Source organism: Trichomycterus rosablanca, chromosome 8 (genome assembly GCF_030014385.1).
Source record: "Trichomycterus rosablanca isolate fTriRos1 chromosome 8, fTriRos1.hap1, whole genome shotgun sequence".
Lineage (NCBI taxonomy): Eukaryota > Metazoa > Chordata > Actinopteri > Siluriformes > Trichomycteridae > Trichomycterus > Trichomycterus rosablanca.
In genome coordinates this window covers 32743864-32761026 of record NC_085995.1, presented here as the reverse complement: position 1 = coordinate 32761026, position 17163 = coordinate 32743864, and the positions used below count along the sequence as shown (strand labels likewise).

The following is a 17163-nucleotide window of genomic DNA, read 5'->3' as shown; positions in this document are numbered from 1 at the left end:
TATAGACATGACTGGCTGTTTCTGAGGGAAGGAAATGGGGGCATGGCTGAACAGCCTTGACATTGGGAGGTGCACTTTTTAGAGCGCTCTTTGTGCCGGGATAAAATGAGGAGGGTTGTGCCAGGAAGGGCATCCGGTGTCAAAACTGTGCCAAATCATGCGAGCGGACCAGGATGATCTAATGTGGAAACTGAAGAATATATACAGTATATATACACACACAAACATTATGACCGAAGTAAATAACACTGACAGGTGAAGTAAATAACATTGATTATCTCTTCATTGCGGCACCTGTTGGTGGGTGGGACATATTAAGCAGCAAGGAAGGAACAGTGGTAAACCGGCTACAGGGTCATGGGTGGCCAGGGCTCATTGATGCACGTGGGGAGCGAAGGCTGGCCTCGTCCAACAGACGAGCTACTGTAGCTCAAATTGCTGAAGAAGTTAATGCTGGTTCTGATAGAAAGGTGTCAGAATACACAGTGCATCACAGTTTGTTGTGTATGGGGCTGCTTAGCTGCAAACCAGTCAGGGTGCCCATGCTGACCCCTGTCCACCGCAGACAGCGCCAACAATGGGCACGTGAGCATCGGAACTGGACCACGAAGCAATGGAAAAAGGTGGCCTGGTCTAATGACCTCTCCACCTCTCCACTCTAGAGGTCATTACCACTCTAGAGGTCATTAGGCCTGGTCTAATGACCTCTCCACCTCTCCACTCTAGCATCCAGCATCTTTTAAGTTCTTGCAGATACAGTGGACCCTTGATTTACGAATTTAATTGACATCACGTGTTTCGCAAATTTCTGTTCGTAATCCGAAATTTGTTTGTATGTTAAGTTGAAAAAGATCGTTCGTAACCCAAAATGTTCGTATGGTAAACCGTTCGGAACTCAAGGGTCTACTGTAATTAGAATGTCCACATGAACTGAGCATTTAGGCAAAAATAAGGCAGACAAAACCCAGCCTGAAAGACAGTAATAATTGTTATCATTTAAAATCATTTGCTATTATTACCAATCATTTTTTGGAAGGTTTATAGAGGTACGAACAAATTTAGAAGAGCAAGAAAAGAGCTTGTTATTCACCACCGAGCTGTCCTTGTTACTTGCAATAGGAACATGGTGCTATTTTTAGACTGTGTGTCAATGGACTGTCGGTGTATTTTCTGGCACGGCCTTTCTGGGCCGCTGTACACTGACAAAAGCTTTTTCAACTAAAGCCTCTTTTGAGATCGACACAATTCCTGTATTTTTCTGACCCTGTCTATTTTAAGACATAACCGCTAGAAGCATGATATAATACTTGAGCAAAAATGAAGAAGAAAAACATTACAAATGCACTATATGGCCAAAAGTATGTGGACACCACTCCTAAGTGAATTTAGACGAACTAGCCATGGCCGTTGCTAACAGGTGTATAAAATCTGTTATATAAAATGTGTGGTAAGTGTAGCTTACTTTGCACAAAGCCAGGTCCATAGAGACATGGTTTGATGATTTTGGTGTGGAGGAGCATGGTCTGAATAGCACCCTGCCCTCAACCGCCTAGAACACCTTTAAGATAAATTGCAAAGGTGGCTTACGGGTAAGTGCTGTTGCCTCTCAGCAAGATGGGCCTGGGCCTGAGTCCCCAGCTGGGCGGCCAGCTCTGAGCAGCTTGCTGTGCTGAGCAAGTAATACAAAAAATACACTAAAAAAATACACTAAAAAAAAAGCAACCACTGGAACACACATTCCCATTTAGCTAGCAACGTTCTGACACTGACACGGGATATTACAGCAAAAGCTAGGAACACACAAAACTGTCTGCAATATCATAGCTGAACCCATTATAAATACCAAAGCAAACAGCTAGTAACACCCTAACATCCCCTAGATACCACAACAACAGGTAGGAACACCCCTGCTAATGCCTGAAATACAAACTGCCTTGCAATACTGTATCAACCACTGCTAGGCAACCACATATAATGCAATATCAGCCACTTTGCAACACACTACAGTACAGACATAGCAATCTATACATACAGACGTGCACACTGTAAACACAGATATGTAATCAATATTTCGTCCTAGTTTTGTATCCAGAGTTCAATTATTAATCCCCAATTTCACAGATATACTAGGGTTCAGCTTGAAACACATGCCAATGCCAAGGACATCTGCTGGTTAAGGAGATGTTGGTCACAAGGACTAGTTGACAGGTAGTGACAATTATAAAGAAATCAGTCCTACTTTAGCACTTAATGTGTGTTCTACCTGTAGATTAGCAAAAAAAATCAAGTAACAGCAACATAATAATTCAATTTCATAGTTTTCTTTCAATCTATGAAGCCGACTTAAACAAGCTGGTCAAGAGAGCGAGCTCTGTCTTGAACAGTCCTCTCGAATCTGTAGAGGAAGTGGGAGAAAGGAGAATTAAAGCCAAGCTGTCTTCCATCTTGCACAACACCTTACATTCACTACACAAGTCTGTAGGGGTTCTAACAAGCTCCGCCAGCACCAAACGCCTCCACCCCATGAGCAAGAAGGAGCGCTACCGCAGGTCCTTCTTTCATGCAGCTATCAGGGCTTACAATAATAATCAGACCTATAACCAATGACCTATAACCATTCATCTGACTGTATACTCTAAATAACAGTTGAAATATTATCAGTATTTCAAATACTCCTCCTTTATGTGCAATACAAAGGTGCAATATGTAATATATTATTCATGTTTACATGTACAGTGGTGTTCAAAAAAATAGCAGTCCAACACCATTAACCTGATAAATCAATGTTTTTAGTAGAAGTGATATTTCTACATAGCAAAAATATTTACTTGAAAGTGTAGTAGAGTAATGAAAACAAAACAAACCCAACAATTAGGACATGCATGTAAAGTTGCTTTGAGACAATGTCTATTGTAAAAAGCGCTATATAAATAAAGTAGACTTGACTCATTCTGAGTAATTGAGGCATTGATTGAAAGGGGGTTGTTCAAAAATAATAGCAGTGAGGAGTTAAATTGGTGAAGTCATTCATTCTGCAGAAGAACGGGTGTCAATTTTGGCCCTTATTTAATGTAGGAGGGTGGCAAATGTTGCACAGCTTGGTCATAGCACATTTTCTTCTGAAATACTGGGTAAAATGGGTTGTTCCAGACATTGTACTGATGAACAGCATACTTTGATTAAAAAGTTGATTGTAGAGGGGAAAAAACATACAGAGAAGTGCAGCAAATTATTGGCTGCTCAGCTAAAATGATCTCAAATGCCTTGAAGTAACAACCAACACCTGAAAGACGCAGAAGGAAGCGTGGAACTACTGTTCAAATGGATTGAAGAATAGCCAAAATGGCAAAGGTTCAGCCAGTGATCACCTCCAGAAAGATCAAGGAACATGTGAAGTTACCAGTGAGTACAGAAGATGATTAAATGAAGCCAATTTACCAGCAAGAACTACTTGCAAAGTCCCGTTGTTAAGAAAAAGACGTGTCCTGAATGGGTTCAAATTTGCCAAGGAACACATTGACTGGTCCAAAGAGAAATGGCTCAACATTTTGTGGACTGGTGAAAGCAAAATTGTTCTTTTTAGGTCTAGTGGCCATAGACAGTATGTCAGACGACCCTCGAGCACTGAATTCAAGCCAAAGTACACTGTGAAGACAGTAAAGCATGGTGGTACAAAATGATGATATGGGGATGTTTTTTATACCATGGTGTTACGCCTATTTATCACATACGAGGGATCATGGATCAATTTAAATATATCAGAATACTTGAGGAGATCATGTTGCCCTATGTCGAAGAAGAAATGTTCTTAAAATGGGTGTTTCAACATGATAATGACCCAAAACATCTTGGTTACAGACAAACAAGATTGAGGTAACAGAGTGGCCAGCCCAATCTCCTGACTTCAATCCCAGAGAGAACTTGTGTTCTGACATCTGAAGCGCATTTTTTGAGGCAAAACCCAAAATTGCAGAAGAACTGTGGAATGTCGTCTAATCATCCTGGACTGGAATACCTGTTCAGAGGTGCCAGAAGTTGGTCGACGCCATGCAACACAGATCTCGAAAACAATTGTTATGCCACTACATATTAGTTCAGTAATTTAAAGTAAAGTGAAACCTCAAAATTTTTTTCAGTTTATAGATACATTTTTTGAGTTTTTAAAGAAAAATGCTGGCACTGCTATTTTTTTGAACAGCCTAATATTCATTTTTCTTAACTTTCTGTAAAGGATTAACACAAACTGGCTACATTTTGTTAATGTTTTGATTTAGAATTGAAAGTGTAGTATATTTTCAGTGCATTTGCATTCATGAAAATAAGTTATTATAATTATTTTGTGCTTTATTCACTTTTTTAAAATCACTGCTATTTTTTTTAACACCACTGTATATATTATATTTATAATTTTTTTTCAAGGATTTTTACTTAGTTGTCTTTGCTTTCAAAGCAAGTTAATTTCCCCAAGTGGATCAATACAGATTTATCGTATGTCAAATAAAAAAACCTTTTAAAAATATATGACAAATGATATATAATAAAGATGTTCTTGTAGGACTAGCTTTAATCTTATGTCACACTTTACAATGCCAACTTGATGCCCATAATTGATGCCATTTTACTTCACCATAACTCTTTTTGAGGTCTAAACAGTATGATATAAAACAATTCCAAGTCAGGAATGAACAGAGAAGCTCAGACCTGAAGAAGATAAGTCTGTAAAATTGTTGTACATCAACGTTCCTTAACTAATCTGAGAATGAACCAACACGTTGCTCATTTGTCCAATTTAGGATTAAATATATTTTCTTTACTTTTCTGTAGGAACAGCACAGTAGGCCTTGTTTTCTAAAGCCGAGTAGCTCAGCGGTGGTGCCGCCATTGGCTGACAGGTTCTCGCTGGGGTGTGTAGGAGGTTAAACTGCTTTCTGTGGTCGACATTGTGGAAAAGAACAGCTCTAGAATTTAAGAGAAGGTTTTACATAAGGTTACTATAATTAATATTCTGCTTTAGCACATGATATGGATTCTACCAGAAGCAAGTCAACTGGCCTGTTAGTAGCTGAAGAATTTAGTAAAGAAGAATGGACCAACATTGCTCATTTGTCCAAATTTAGGATTAAATGACATATACTTTTCTGTAGGAACAGCACAGTAGGTCTTGTGTGTCTGGTGCTGCCATTGGCTGACAGGTTCTCGCTGGGGTGTGTAGGAGGTTAAACTGCTTTCTGTGGCTGACATTGTGGAAAAGAACATCTCTAAAATTTAAGAGAAGGCTTTACATAGGTTACTATAATTAATCATTACATTTGAGTCTGGAAGCCTGTAAATGCTCAGTTTCATTAATAAAGCTGACAGTCACACTGAGCAGAACTGAAGGCAGACTCCAGCTGTGTACATCAACGTTCCTCGACTGGCCTGTTAGAAGCTGAAGAATTTAGTAAAGAAGAATAGACCAACATTGCTAATTTGTCCAGATTCAGGATTAAATGACATTTTCTTTACTTTTCTGTAGGAACAGCACAGTAGGCCTTGTTTTCTAAAGCCCAGTAGCTCAGCGGTGGTGCCGCCATTGGCTGACAGGTTCTCGCTGGGGTGTGTAGGAGGTTAAACTGCTTTCTGTGGTCGACATTGTGGAAAAGAACAGCTCTAGAATTTAAGAGAAGGTTTTACATAAGGTTACTATAATTAATATTCTGCTTTAGCACATGATATGGATTCTACCAGAAGCAAGTCAGGAATGAACAGAGAAGCTCACACCTGAAGAAGATAAGTCTGTAAAGTTGTTGTACAACAACGTTCCTCGACTGGCCTGTTAGTAGCTGAAGAATTTTAAGAAGAATGGACCAACGTTGCTCATTTTTCCAAATTACAGATTGAATAAATTTCCTCTACTTTTCTGTAGGAACAGCACAGTAGGCCTTGTGTTGTAAAGCCAAGTAGCTCAGCAGTGGTGCCGCCATTGGCTGACAGGTTCTCGCTGGGATGTGTAGGAGGTTAAACTGCTTTCTGTGGTCGACACTGTGGAAAAGAACAGCTCTAGAATTTAAGAGAAGGTTTTACATAGGTTACTATAATTAATCATTACATTCGAGTTTGGAAGCCTGTAAACGTTCAATTTCATTAATAAAGCTGACAGTCACATTGGGCAGAACTGAAGGCAGACTCCAGCTGTGTAACACAGTCTAAACTGCAGCATAGACAGACAGCTCCTTGGTAACACTGTTCCAGGAAAAAGGCCTTCTCAGTAAATCCTAGTACATGCTACAAAATCTCAGAAAGGCTGTACCGCTCACCCAACACAATATTTATTGCCTGTGATCAGTCATTCTTTAGACGTAGCGGCACACGGTGGAAAATGAATCACAGATGAGGCTCAATTTTTACACAATTATTCACCCAGACAAATTGCTGCTACAGAGAGCCTCATCACAAAATCCCACCGTCACATGAAAAGAAGTGTGTATGTAAGAAGTCTACGCATGAAACAGAGACTGGACATGATGCTGTATTCGTTTCGGGACTTAATCATGAGGATAGTTAGTGTGTGTTGTGCTGGTATGAGTGCTGCTGCTGTTTGAGGTGGTCATCTTTTAGACCTTCATCAGTGGTCACAGGATGCTGCCCACGGAGCGCTGTTAGCTGGATATTTTTGGTTGGTGGACTATTCTCAGTCCAGTGGTGACAGTGAGGTGTTTAAAAACACTGCTGCCTCTTTTTCACTCATACCAGCACAACACACACTAACACACCACCACCATGTCAGTGTCACTGCAGTGCTGAGAATGATCCAACACCCAAATAATACCTGCACTGTAGTGGTCCTGGAGAGTCCTGATCATTGAAGAACAGCATGAAAGGGGGTTAACAAAGCATGCAGAAAAACAGATGGACTACAGCCAGTAATTGTAGAACTACAAAGTGCCTCTATATGGTAAGTGAAGCTGATAAAATGGACAGTGAGTGTAGAAACAGGGAGGTGGTTTTAATGTTATGGCTGATCACTGAAAGGTTTTTTAGATATGGGGTTACACCCCACATTACCATAAATTTCAGATTATTCATGAGTATATAGGATCTAACAAAGGTATTATAGGGATGGAGCTACACCCCCATCACAACTCAAATACAGTTTAACCACAAGTATATGAGTTCTCACAAAGGTATTTTAGGGATGTGGTTAAATCCCCCCATCATAACTCAAATACAGTTTATTTATGAGTATATAGGATCTAACAAAGGTATTTTAGGTATGGGGTTACATCCCACATCATAACTCAAATACAGTTTATTTATGAGTATATAGGATCTAACAAAGGTATTTTAGGGATGTGGTTAAATCCACAATCATAACTCAAATACAGTTTATTTATGAGTATGTAGAATCCTACAAAGGTATTTTAGGGATGGAGCTACACCCCCATCATAACTCAAATACAGTTTATTCATGAGTATATAAGCTCTAACAAAGGTATTTTAGGTATGGGGTTACATCCCCCATCATAACTCAAATACAGTTTATTTATGAGTATATAGGCTCCTACAAAGGTATTTATGTGTTATGGGGTTAAATCCCCCATAATGACACATACACTACACAAAACAGGTTAAAGTCCTGCTCTGATTAATGCCCTGTTCTAAATTTGGCGGGCCAGAGTCCCAACCTGGAGAGTGCAGACTACTGCATGCAGCTTTTCTATGCACCCACCCACAGCTTGACTAGCTTACAATCCTGATGTCTCAGTGACATACTGATGAAGAAAAAATTCTAATGCTTTATTTCCAGCAATAAACATGAATATTTAGAGACAGTTTTGTTCAACCGGGAACACTGGGTGCAAGACAGGGTATAAATGCAGGGCTCCAGCCACCAAGACATATAATCACGTCTGTGTGGACGCCCAGACAGTCGGTAGAGCTAAGTGCCTCTGATTGGAAATATTGACAGAAATACTGAACAAAACTGCTAAACATGAGCACAACTGAGCAACCCAGCAATGGCTAGGCCATACAGCCTGGAGTGTGGCTTCCTTGCCTTTGGCACAGCACATTTTGATGACAGGAATAACTCTCCAATGTCTTTAACACACATTTCCATTTGTCCAAAAAGCTCTGTGTCAAACAGCACTAGCCAGTAGGTGGATATGTATGGATATACACTCATTCCATTTTGGTTTTCTTTACTCAGTCTGCATTTAAAAGAAACAGCACAGAAAAAAAGCAGTGCAGGTCATCAAAGCACCAGGCCAGATACCACCCACTGTCATAACAAAAGCTCTCGACAACATTCAGCCTGCATCACGACGCAACATAGCAGTGAAGTGCCGTTACATAACTGTAACACATTCTTAACACATTTCCCGACACTAAACCACCTACGACTTCCCAGCGATCACACAGGAATACACACATACTGTAAAACACACAGTGCAAACAAAAACAAAACGCTCAAGAGAACTCGGCAGCAAAAATAACCATTTTAAAAATGATGAAGGCTGAGACCATGGTAACCAATAACTGTTTCCTTTACTGTTAGAGATTCATTTCTTATCCTGGCTGGTACTTTTTAACAGAAGTGAGACTGCAGTGTCAACACACTCCACAACCAACATCCCTATTCTCTAGGATTTGGCTCTTTGGCTAGCTTCATGACAGATACAGTAGACCCTTGACTTATGAATTTAATTGGTTCCAAAAGGCTGTTCTTAAGTCAAATTGTTCGTTAGTTAAACCTATTTTTCCCATAAGAAATAATGTAAATAGAATTAATCCGTGCCAGACCTCCCAAACCCCTTACCTAACCTTTTTAATGTCTTAAATGTTCCTTTTTGTTTTAAATACAAGTATATTTTCCCTTAAATCTTAAATTATAGAATAGACATTCCTGTAATAAACAATAATAAACAACAATACACAGTAGTACTGTACTGTACAAAAAACACACACCATATTTCAGTACAGGACGTGTGCTGTACCATACACCATAATACATTGTATCTACCAGAAACAACAATAACTCTCATATTTCTCTATTATTTCCTTCTTTATTTCAATAGCGTTGTATTTTGTAGGTGTAATTGCACGAAAGAAAGAAAGAAAGACTTTAATAAGCCGAATTCCTTCTTCTCGCTCACTCACTGTCCCCTCTGCCTGATACACAGTGACAGCTACTGGCAGGAGTAATTACACAACAACAAATGGAATAGATTTCTTCATTTTCTCACCACTGCACTGTCTCTGCACCTTCTTTGGGGACATTTTAATATTGAATTTTACAAAATATAAAGAAAGCACCGGAAAAACACTGTACGCTGTCCGAATGTTCGCTCACTGTGTATATATATATATATATATAGAGAGAGAGAGAGAGAGAGAGAGAGAGAGAGAGACGGTTGGAGTGAACTTGTTTGTGCCGTCACGTGTTTCGCGAATTTCTGTTTGTAATCCAAAATTTGTTTGTACGTCAAGTTGAAAAAGATCGTTCGTATGGTAAACGGTTCGTAACTCAAGGGTCTACTGTACCTGCGTCTGTAAAAAGTCTACTTTTTTTTTTTTTTAACATTTACACATAGCATTTTGGACACTTTTATCCAAAGAGACTTATAACTGCAACTTATATATTACATGCAACAGAGGATTATGCCTAGTTCACACTACACAATTTTTGCCCAGATTTTTGGTCACTTAACCCAGATTCTGTACTTTACAAGGATGGACAAGCTCGGGAACATGTTTATTAGAGGGACAGAGCAGGTAGGATGTTTTGGAGACAAAGTTAGGGAGGCGAGACAGACGGATTGGGTTAGGGTTATGGATGTGGTGTGGGAGGACATGCAGGTGGTTAGGAGATTCAACCACATCCCAACCTGAGGAATGCAGACTACTGCATGCAGCTTTCACAAGTTTATATCAAACACAGTCATGGACAATTTAGTGTCTCCAATTCACCTCACTTGCATGTCTTTGGACTGTCTTTGGACTCCGGAGCACCCGGAGTAAACCCACGCAGACATGGGGAGAACATGCAAACTCTATACAGAAAGGACCCGGACCGCCCCACCTGGGGATCGAACCCAGGACCTTCTTGCTGTGAGGCGACAGTGCTATCCACTTAGCCATCGTGCCGCCCCCCAACCTGAGGAATGCAGACGACTGCATGCAGCTTTCCTATGTTTTCTGCCAATTTATATCAACCAATTACCAACTGTCATTATTCGATGGTTTACAGGTTTTTGCCACCCGAGTGCCCCAGACTAACTATTTCTTGCCATAAATGTTTTAGTCATATTATTAATTTTATTAGGATTTTAACATCATGTTTTACACACTTTGGTTACATTTCTGACATGATGGGTCATTACTGGCTATACAAGATTCATCAGTTCAAGTTTTATTGTCAAACTCAGTCATGGACAATTTTGTATCTCCAACCCACCTCACTTCATGTCTTGGAACTGTGGAAGGAAACCGGAGCTCCCGGAGGAAACCCACACAGACACAGGCAGAACATTGCAAAATCCACACAGAAAGGACCCGGACCGCCCCACCAGGGAATCGAACCCAGTACCTTCTTTCTGTGAGGCGACTGTGTTACCCACTGAGCCACCATTCCGCCCTTTTAAAATCATAACCGCAAAGAATGATTCAAGTCAAGTGTATTTGTATAGTGCTTTTTACAATGGACATTATCTCAAAGCAACTTTACAGAATCCAGGACCAACGGACCAAAAACTGCTACTTAGCAAGCCGTGAAGACATTTTGGATGAACTGGAATGCCAACAGTGGGCAGAACCTGACAGACATAGTGCTCATGCTCACTTTCATTTACATTTTCAGCATTTAGCAGACGCTTTTATCCAAAGTGACTTACACAATGAGCTGAACACGATGAGCAAATGAGGGTTAAGGGCCTTGCTCAGGGACCCAACAGTGGCAACTTGGTGGTGGCGGGGCTTGAACCGGCAACCTTCCGTTTACTAGTCCAGTACCTTAACCACTGAGCTATCACTGCCCTACACTTATGCCCTACACTTATGCTCTTGTGACTGAAAGGCCCAACTCCATACTAACAGCTTTAACAGCAATAAGGTGTTCAAAATGTACACATGATGCACCCATTGGGGTGTCCACATACTTTGATCATAGTCTCCAAATAGACCTATAATCTTCAGTTCTCATCCTCTTGGTCATGCTTTAGTGGAGATCAATAACTTCCTGCTTGTCTGGAGGTCACGCTTCTTCTCTCCCTGTAAGGTTATCTATCTGTGTCCGTACTCGCCATGTGGAAAGTGAGCCGTCCCTTGGGCCGCTCTATCTTTAGCCGCTTCCGCCCATCAAGGCTCGTCACTGGAGCCGACAGCGGTCCGGAGCTGGTATGCACACCTCACGGCTACCCAATCTCTCCCGCCACTGCCACAGGAAGCACCTTTTAACTGGCTCATGCAACCCGGGGCAACATGATAGCCTGTACCACACACAGACGGGATTCTCGGGCGGGTCATCTGCAACCTGATGAATGCGTAAGTGGTTCGCTGTCAGAATAAGATGCAGTACTCGTGCTGGGGTGACTGTTGGGGGAAAGTGGGGCTCTGGTGGAACGTCTCTTCCTGGGATAAATCAGCAGTCAGATGCTCAATCAAACATGAACTGAATCCCACTTTCCCTTTCTACTCTTTCTTCTAGGTGTCTATGTTCTGGCTAGAGTTTTAATATTTGGGTGGAGCTTGGCCTTTTTGCAGCACACCATCTGGGGACACAGTCACTGAGAGTACAGAGATAATCTAAGAACCTTATTTTATATACAGTATATATGTATATATGTATATATGTATATATGTATATATATATATATATATATACACAGTGTATCACAAAAGTGAGTACACCCCTCACATTTCTGCAGATATTTAAGTATATCTTTTCATGGGACAACACTGACAAAATGACACTTTGACACAATGAAAAGTAGTCTGTGTGCAGCTTATATAACAGTGTAAATTTATTCTTCCCTTAAAATAACTCAATATACAGCCATTAATGTCTAAACCACCGGCAACAAAAGTGAGTACACCCCTAAGAGACTACACCCCTAAATGTCCAAATTGAGCACTGCTTGTCATTTTCCCTCCAAAATGTCATGTGACTCGTTAGTGTTACTAGGTCTCAGGTGTGCATAGGGAGCAAGTGTGTTCAATTTAGTAGTACAGCTCTCACACTCTCTCATACTGGTCACTGAAAGTTCCAACATGGCACCTCATGGCAAAGAACTCTCTGAGGATCTTAAAAGACGAATTGTTGCGCTACATGAAGATGGCCAAGGCTACAAGGCAAGGCAAGGCAAGGCAAGTTTATTTGTATAGCACCTTTCATACACAGTGGCAATTCAAAGTGCTTTACATAAGGAAAAATTAAAAATTAAAAGCATTAAAACATTCCTGAGATCTAGAACCTCAGAAAGACTTCTTGCAAACATTTAGTTACAATTAAAAACATGAAATGCAAACAAGAGAGATAAAGATTAAGAACTTGAAAAATTAAAAGAAAATATTGTAAAATATACCCTACAATTTGGTAAATACGAAATTAAAACAAGAGAAATAAGCAAATAAAACATAAAAACTAAAAGAAAATATAGTAAAATATACCTTACAGTTTAGAGATTATGGAATTAAAACAAGACTAAAAGAAGAAGATTGCCAACACCCTGAAACTGAGCTGCAGCACAGTGGCCAAGATCATCCAGCGTTTTAAAAGAGCAGGGTCCACTCAGAACAGACCTCGCGTTGGTCGTCCAAAGAAGCTGAGTGCACGTGCTTAGCGTCACATCCAACTGCTGTCTTTGAAAGATAGGCGCAGGAGTGCTGTCAGCATTGCTGCAGAGATTGAAAAGGTGGGGGGTCAGCCTGTCAGTGCTCAGACCATACGCCGCACACTACATCAAATTGGTCTGCATGGCTGTCACCCCAGAAGGAAGCCTCTTCTGAAGTCTCTACACAAGAAAGCCCGCAAACAGTTTGCTGAAGACATGTCAACAAAGGACATGGATTACTGGAACCATGTCCTATGGTCTGATGAGACCAAGATTAATTTGTTTGGTTCAGATGGTCTCAAGCACGTGTGGCGGCAATCAGGTGAGGAGTACAAAGATAAGTGTGTCATGCCTACAGTCAAGCATGGTGGTGGGAATGCCATGGTCTGGGGCTGCATGAGTGCAGCAGGTGTTGGGGAGTTACATTTCATTGAGGGACACATGAACTCCAATATGTACTGTGAAATACTGAAGCAGAGCATGATCCCCTCCCTCCGGAAACTGGGTCGCAGGGCAGTGTTCCAGCATGATAATGACCCCAAACACACCTCTAAGACGACCACTGCTTTATTGAAGAGGCTGAGGGTAAAGGTGATGGACTGGCCAAGCATGTCTCCAGACCTAAACCCAATAGAACATCTTTGGGGCATCCTCAAGCGGAAGGTGGAGGAGCGCAAAGTCTCGAATATCCGCCAGCTCCGTGATGTCGTCATGGAGGAGTGGAAAAGCATTCCAGTGGCAACCTGTGAAGCTCTGGTAAACTCCATGCCCAGGAGAGTTAAGGCAGTTCTGGGAAATAATGGTGGCCACACAAAATATTGACACTTCAGGAACTTTCACTAAGGGGTGTACTCACTTTTGTTGCCGGTGGTTTAGACATTAATGGCTGTATATTGAGTTATTTTGAGGGAGGAATAAATTTACACTGTTATATAAGCTGCACACAGACTACTTTTCATTGTGTCAAAGTGTCATTTTGTCAGTGTTGTCCCATGAAAAGATATACTTAAATATCAGCAGAAATGTGAGGGGTGTACTCACTTTTGTGATACACTGTATATATATATATATATATATATATATATATATATATATATATATATATATATATACACACACACACACATACATACATTATATATATATAAACTGTACTCATGTTAGGGCTGGGCGATTTTCACGATTAAATCGGTTAATTCGCATGAACGTTTTCACCCGATGTTAGAATGTGACAATCGCGATTGTTTACATACTTTATATTTTAATTAAAATACCAACATGTCACGAGGCAGAAACTGACCAGACGCCCGCGGAATATAAATCAGGGAAAGTTTAATATCAAAAGGGCAAAAACAGTGTACAAAATCAGGTAAAGTCCAAAACCAGAGGATAAACTAAAACAGTAAACGGAAGACAACAAGGATTATACACGGTAACGGTTAGATTTAGAAATAAGGAGCGCAAACATGATCGGCAAAACGAGACACAAACAGAAGAGTTTAATTAAGATTCACTGAATCAAACACCGCCGAACTGAATCAAAACTCCGGAGACGGTGAGCCCGATCAGGATTGGCTGACCGGGACATGTGACAGTCACGTGACAGTCCGTGAGAGCTTGGGATTTGTAGTCCATATTGTTAGAAGCAGAACTGGCCCCCTCCATCCACCCCCCAATCACAAGAGGACAAAATCAAAGCTGAGCTGAGTGATTACTTGATGCCCCCCAGTGTAGATACTGATACAGACTCACTTAGTGGTGGAAACAGTAAACAGGCTCTTGTTCCTTTTAAGAAACCTGTAAAGAACTTTTTGTAAGGTGGTTCTGCTGCACAATATTTAAAACAAGAGTTGTTTGTGAGCTATTCTTATAAAGCATATAGATCATTTAGATTTCTATTTAGTTTTAATTATTGTGATATCGTTATTGTTATAAAGTTTGAGTCCCGGTGGTGCTGTTACTATTTTTGCACTTCTGCAGTCTTTTAAATTACAATGCAAAAAAAGGAAATTTGAGTCTTATTTCAATTGCATTATACAAAACAAAAAAAAAATCTTAATCGTAATCGACAATCGGTTATAATATTAAAATAATCGAGATTTTTTTTTTTGGCAAAATCGCCCAGCCCTAACTCATGTTTGTCTTTTATTTTTCCTAAGTACTTTCTTGTACCTTTTTCAGTGAACTGGTAGTGCAGAGGTAAAACTGACTGGCTAGGATCCAGGGGTGCGAGTCTCTGTGGTGTTGTCAGACGGTTGGCCTCTACACAGACATGTCTGGCAAATCCTCCTCCCCTTTTTCACTCCAGCCACTGGGAGGCACACGTGCCAGTCCCAAGTTGCATTTGAAAGCGTTCCAGAATAATCCACTGTGACAATTCCTAAAAATACTGGAAAATGTAGATCTGGGATTGAGATTGCTGGACAATATACGTAGATATACACCGATCAGCCATAACATTAAAACCACCTCCAGTACAATTACTGACTGTAGTCCATCTGTTTCTCTAAATACATTTACTCTGTTCTTTAATAGTCAGGACCCCCACAGGAACACAACAGAGCAGGTATTATTTGGGTGGTGGAGCATTCTCAGCACTGCAGTGACACTGACATGGTGGTGGTGTGTTAGTGTGTGTTGTGCTGGTATGAGTGGATCAGGCACAGCAGCGCTGCTGGAGTTTGGTGTCCACTTACAGTCCACTCTATTAGACTCTCTACCTAGTTGGTCCACCTTGTAGGTGTAAAGTCAGAGACGATCTCTCATCTATTGCTGCTGTTTGAGTTGGTCATCTTCGAGACCTTCATCAGTGGTCACAGGACGCTGCCCACGGGGCGCTGTTGGCTGGATATATATTTTGGTTGGCTGACTATTCTTAGTCCAGCAGTGACAGTGAGGTGTTTAAAAACTCCAGCAGCATTGCTGTGTCTGATCCACTCATACCAGCACAACACACACTAACACACCACCACCATGTCAGTGTCACTGCAGTGCTGAGAATGATCCACCACCTAAATAATACCTACTCTGTGGTGGTCCTGTGGGGGTCCTGACCATTGAAGAACAGAGTAAAAGGAGGTCAAAAAAGTATGTAGAGAAACAGATGGACTACAGTCAGTAATTGTAGAACTTAAAGGTGCTTCTATATGGTACGTGGAGCTGATAAAATGGACAGTGAGTGTAGAAATATATATATATATATTATTTATTTTGTCTTTTTATATTTTGCTACTTTTTATAGTTTAATTCTTCTCTCTTCATCTTCTCCTTTTTCTTAGTTTCAGGTTTGGGACTGGAATTGATGGACAGTACAGATGTGAAATGTATCCATGGTCTAGCTACCATATATTTATAACATTAGAAAAGCTTTTATACACCACTGATATGCTCTATCCTGGTCCAGGTCACAGTGAGTTGACCCTAGAGCCTCTCTATGAACTGTGGACTGTGAGATAAACCTGAGCTGTAACTAGCTTATGGAGCTGATTGGGCATCTACTATACACAGACATGTTTAGTTAGCTATGTCTGAAAAGGAAAGGGATAGGGGTAGCTGAACGACAGAGCCATTGGGGGGTGCACTTGGCAGTGTGCTCTATGGTGCTGGTCCCAAGCCTGGATAAAATAAGCCAGGTTGCATCATGCAGTATAAAACTGCACCTGTACCAAGGCAGGTCTGAGACCAGAATTAGCTGTGACAACCCCATACATTTGGGAGCAGCCAAAAAAAAAAGTGTTAGTGGCCTAGTCAGGTCTGACTTGGACCCTGTAAAAATGCTGTGGCAAGAACAGTGGTCGTAATAAAAGTTACGGTGCCCAGGTGGCGCAGCAAGATATTCCGCTAGCTCACCAGCGCCGAGATTCTGAACTCCTCGGTTCGAAACTCGACGTTGCCACTGGTCGACTGGGCGCCATCTAGCAGGCATAGTCGGCGGTGCCTGCAGGGCGGGATCACCTGACTATGTGGGCGGGGTCTTCAAACGCTGTGCAAGGACCCTGAATAGCAAATGGCGGCGCCTGTTCAGAGTGCATGGGTGAAAAAGGGTTCTGTTAAGGGCTGCGTGTAGGTCGGAGGTGACACGAGCAGCAATATACCCACCTTGAATGCAAGAAATCGGGGATCCCCAGCAGGGGAAGATAAATTGACTATAAAAATGCATAAAAAATATATATTAAAAAAAGTTTACATGGTACATAGATGCTATTATTTCTGATGAAGATGGTGTAATCAGTTGTTAAGGAAGAATGACATTTTTAGGAGTGATATTTGTATTAAATAGCTTTGTTTAAAAAAAAAAAATCACAAAATTTGTATTTAATTTTTGTTTCATACAACGAAGTGTAATTTTGTGTAT

The 17163-nt window shown here is 40.8% G+C and overlaps 1 protein-coding gene across 4 annotated transcripts in view; it reads right to left on the bottom strand.

The window, feature by feature from the left end:
* poc1b (POC1 centriolar protein B) overlaps positions 1 to 17163 on the bottom strand; it is an 88067-nt gene that overhangs the window by 55789 nt on the left and 15115 nt on the right. The window contains exon 11 of one of the 4 annotated variants that reach the window (XM_063000750.1): positions 5861 to 6039. The exons of 2 other annotated variants lie outside the window; for them this stretch is intronic. In XM_063000750.1, coding sequence (XP_062856820.1) covers positions 5998 to 6039 — 42 coding nt within the window. In that variant the 3' untranslated portion in view covers positions 5861 to 5997. Of the gene's footprint in view, positions 1 to 5860; positions 6040 to 17163 lie in introns of those variants that run through there. One more of the 4 variants, XM_063000751.1, reaches the window with a different exon arrangement.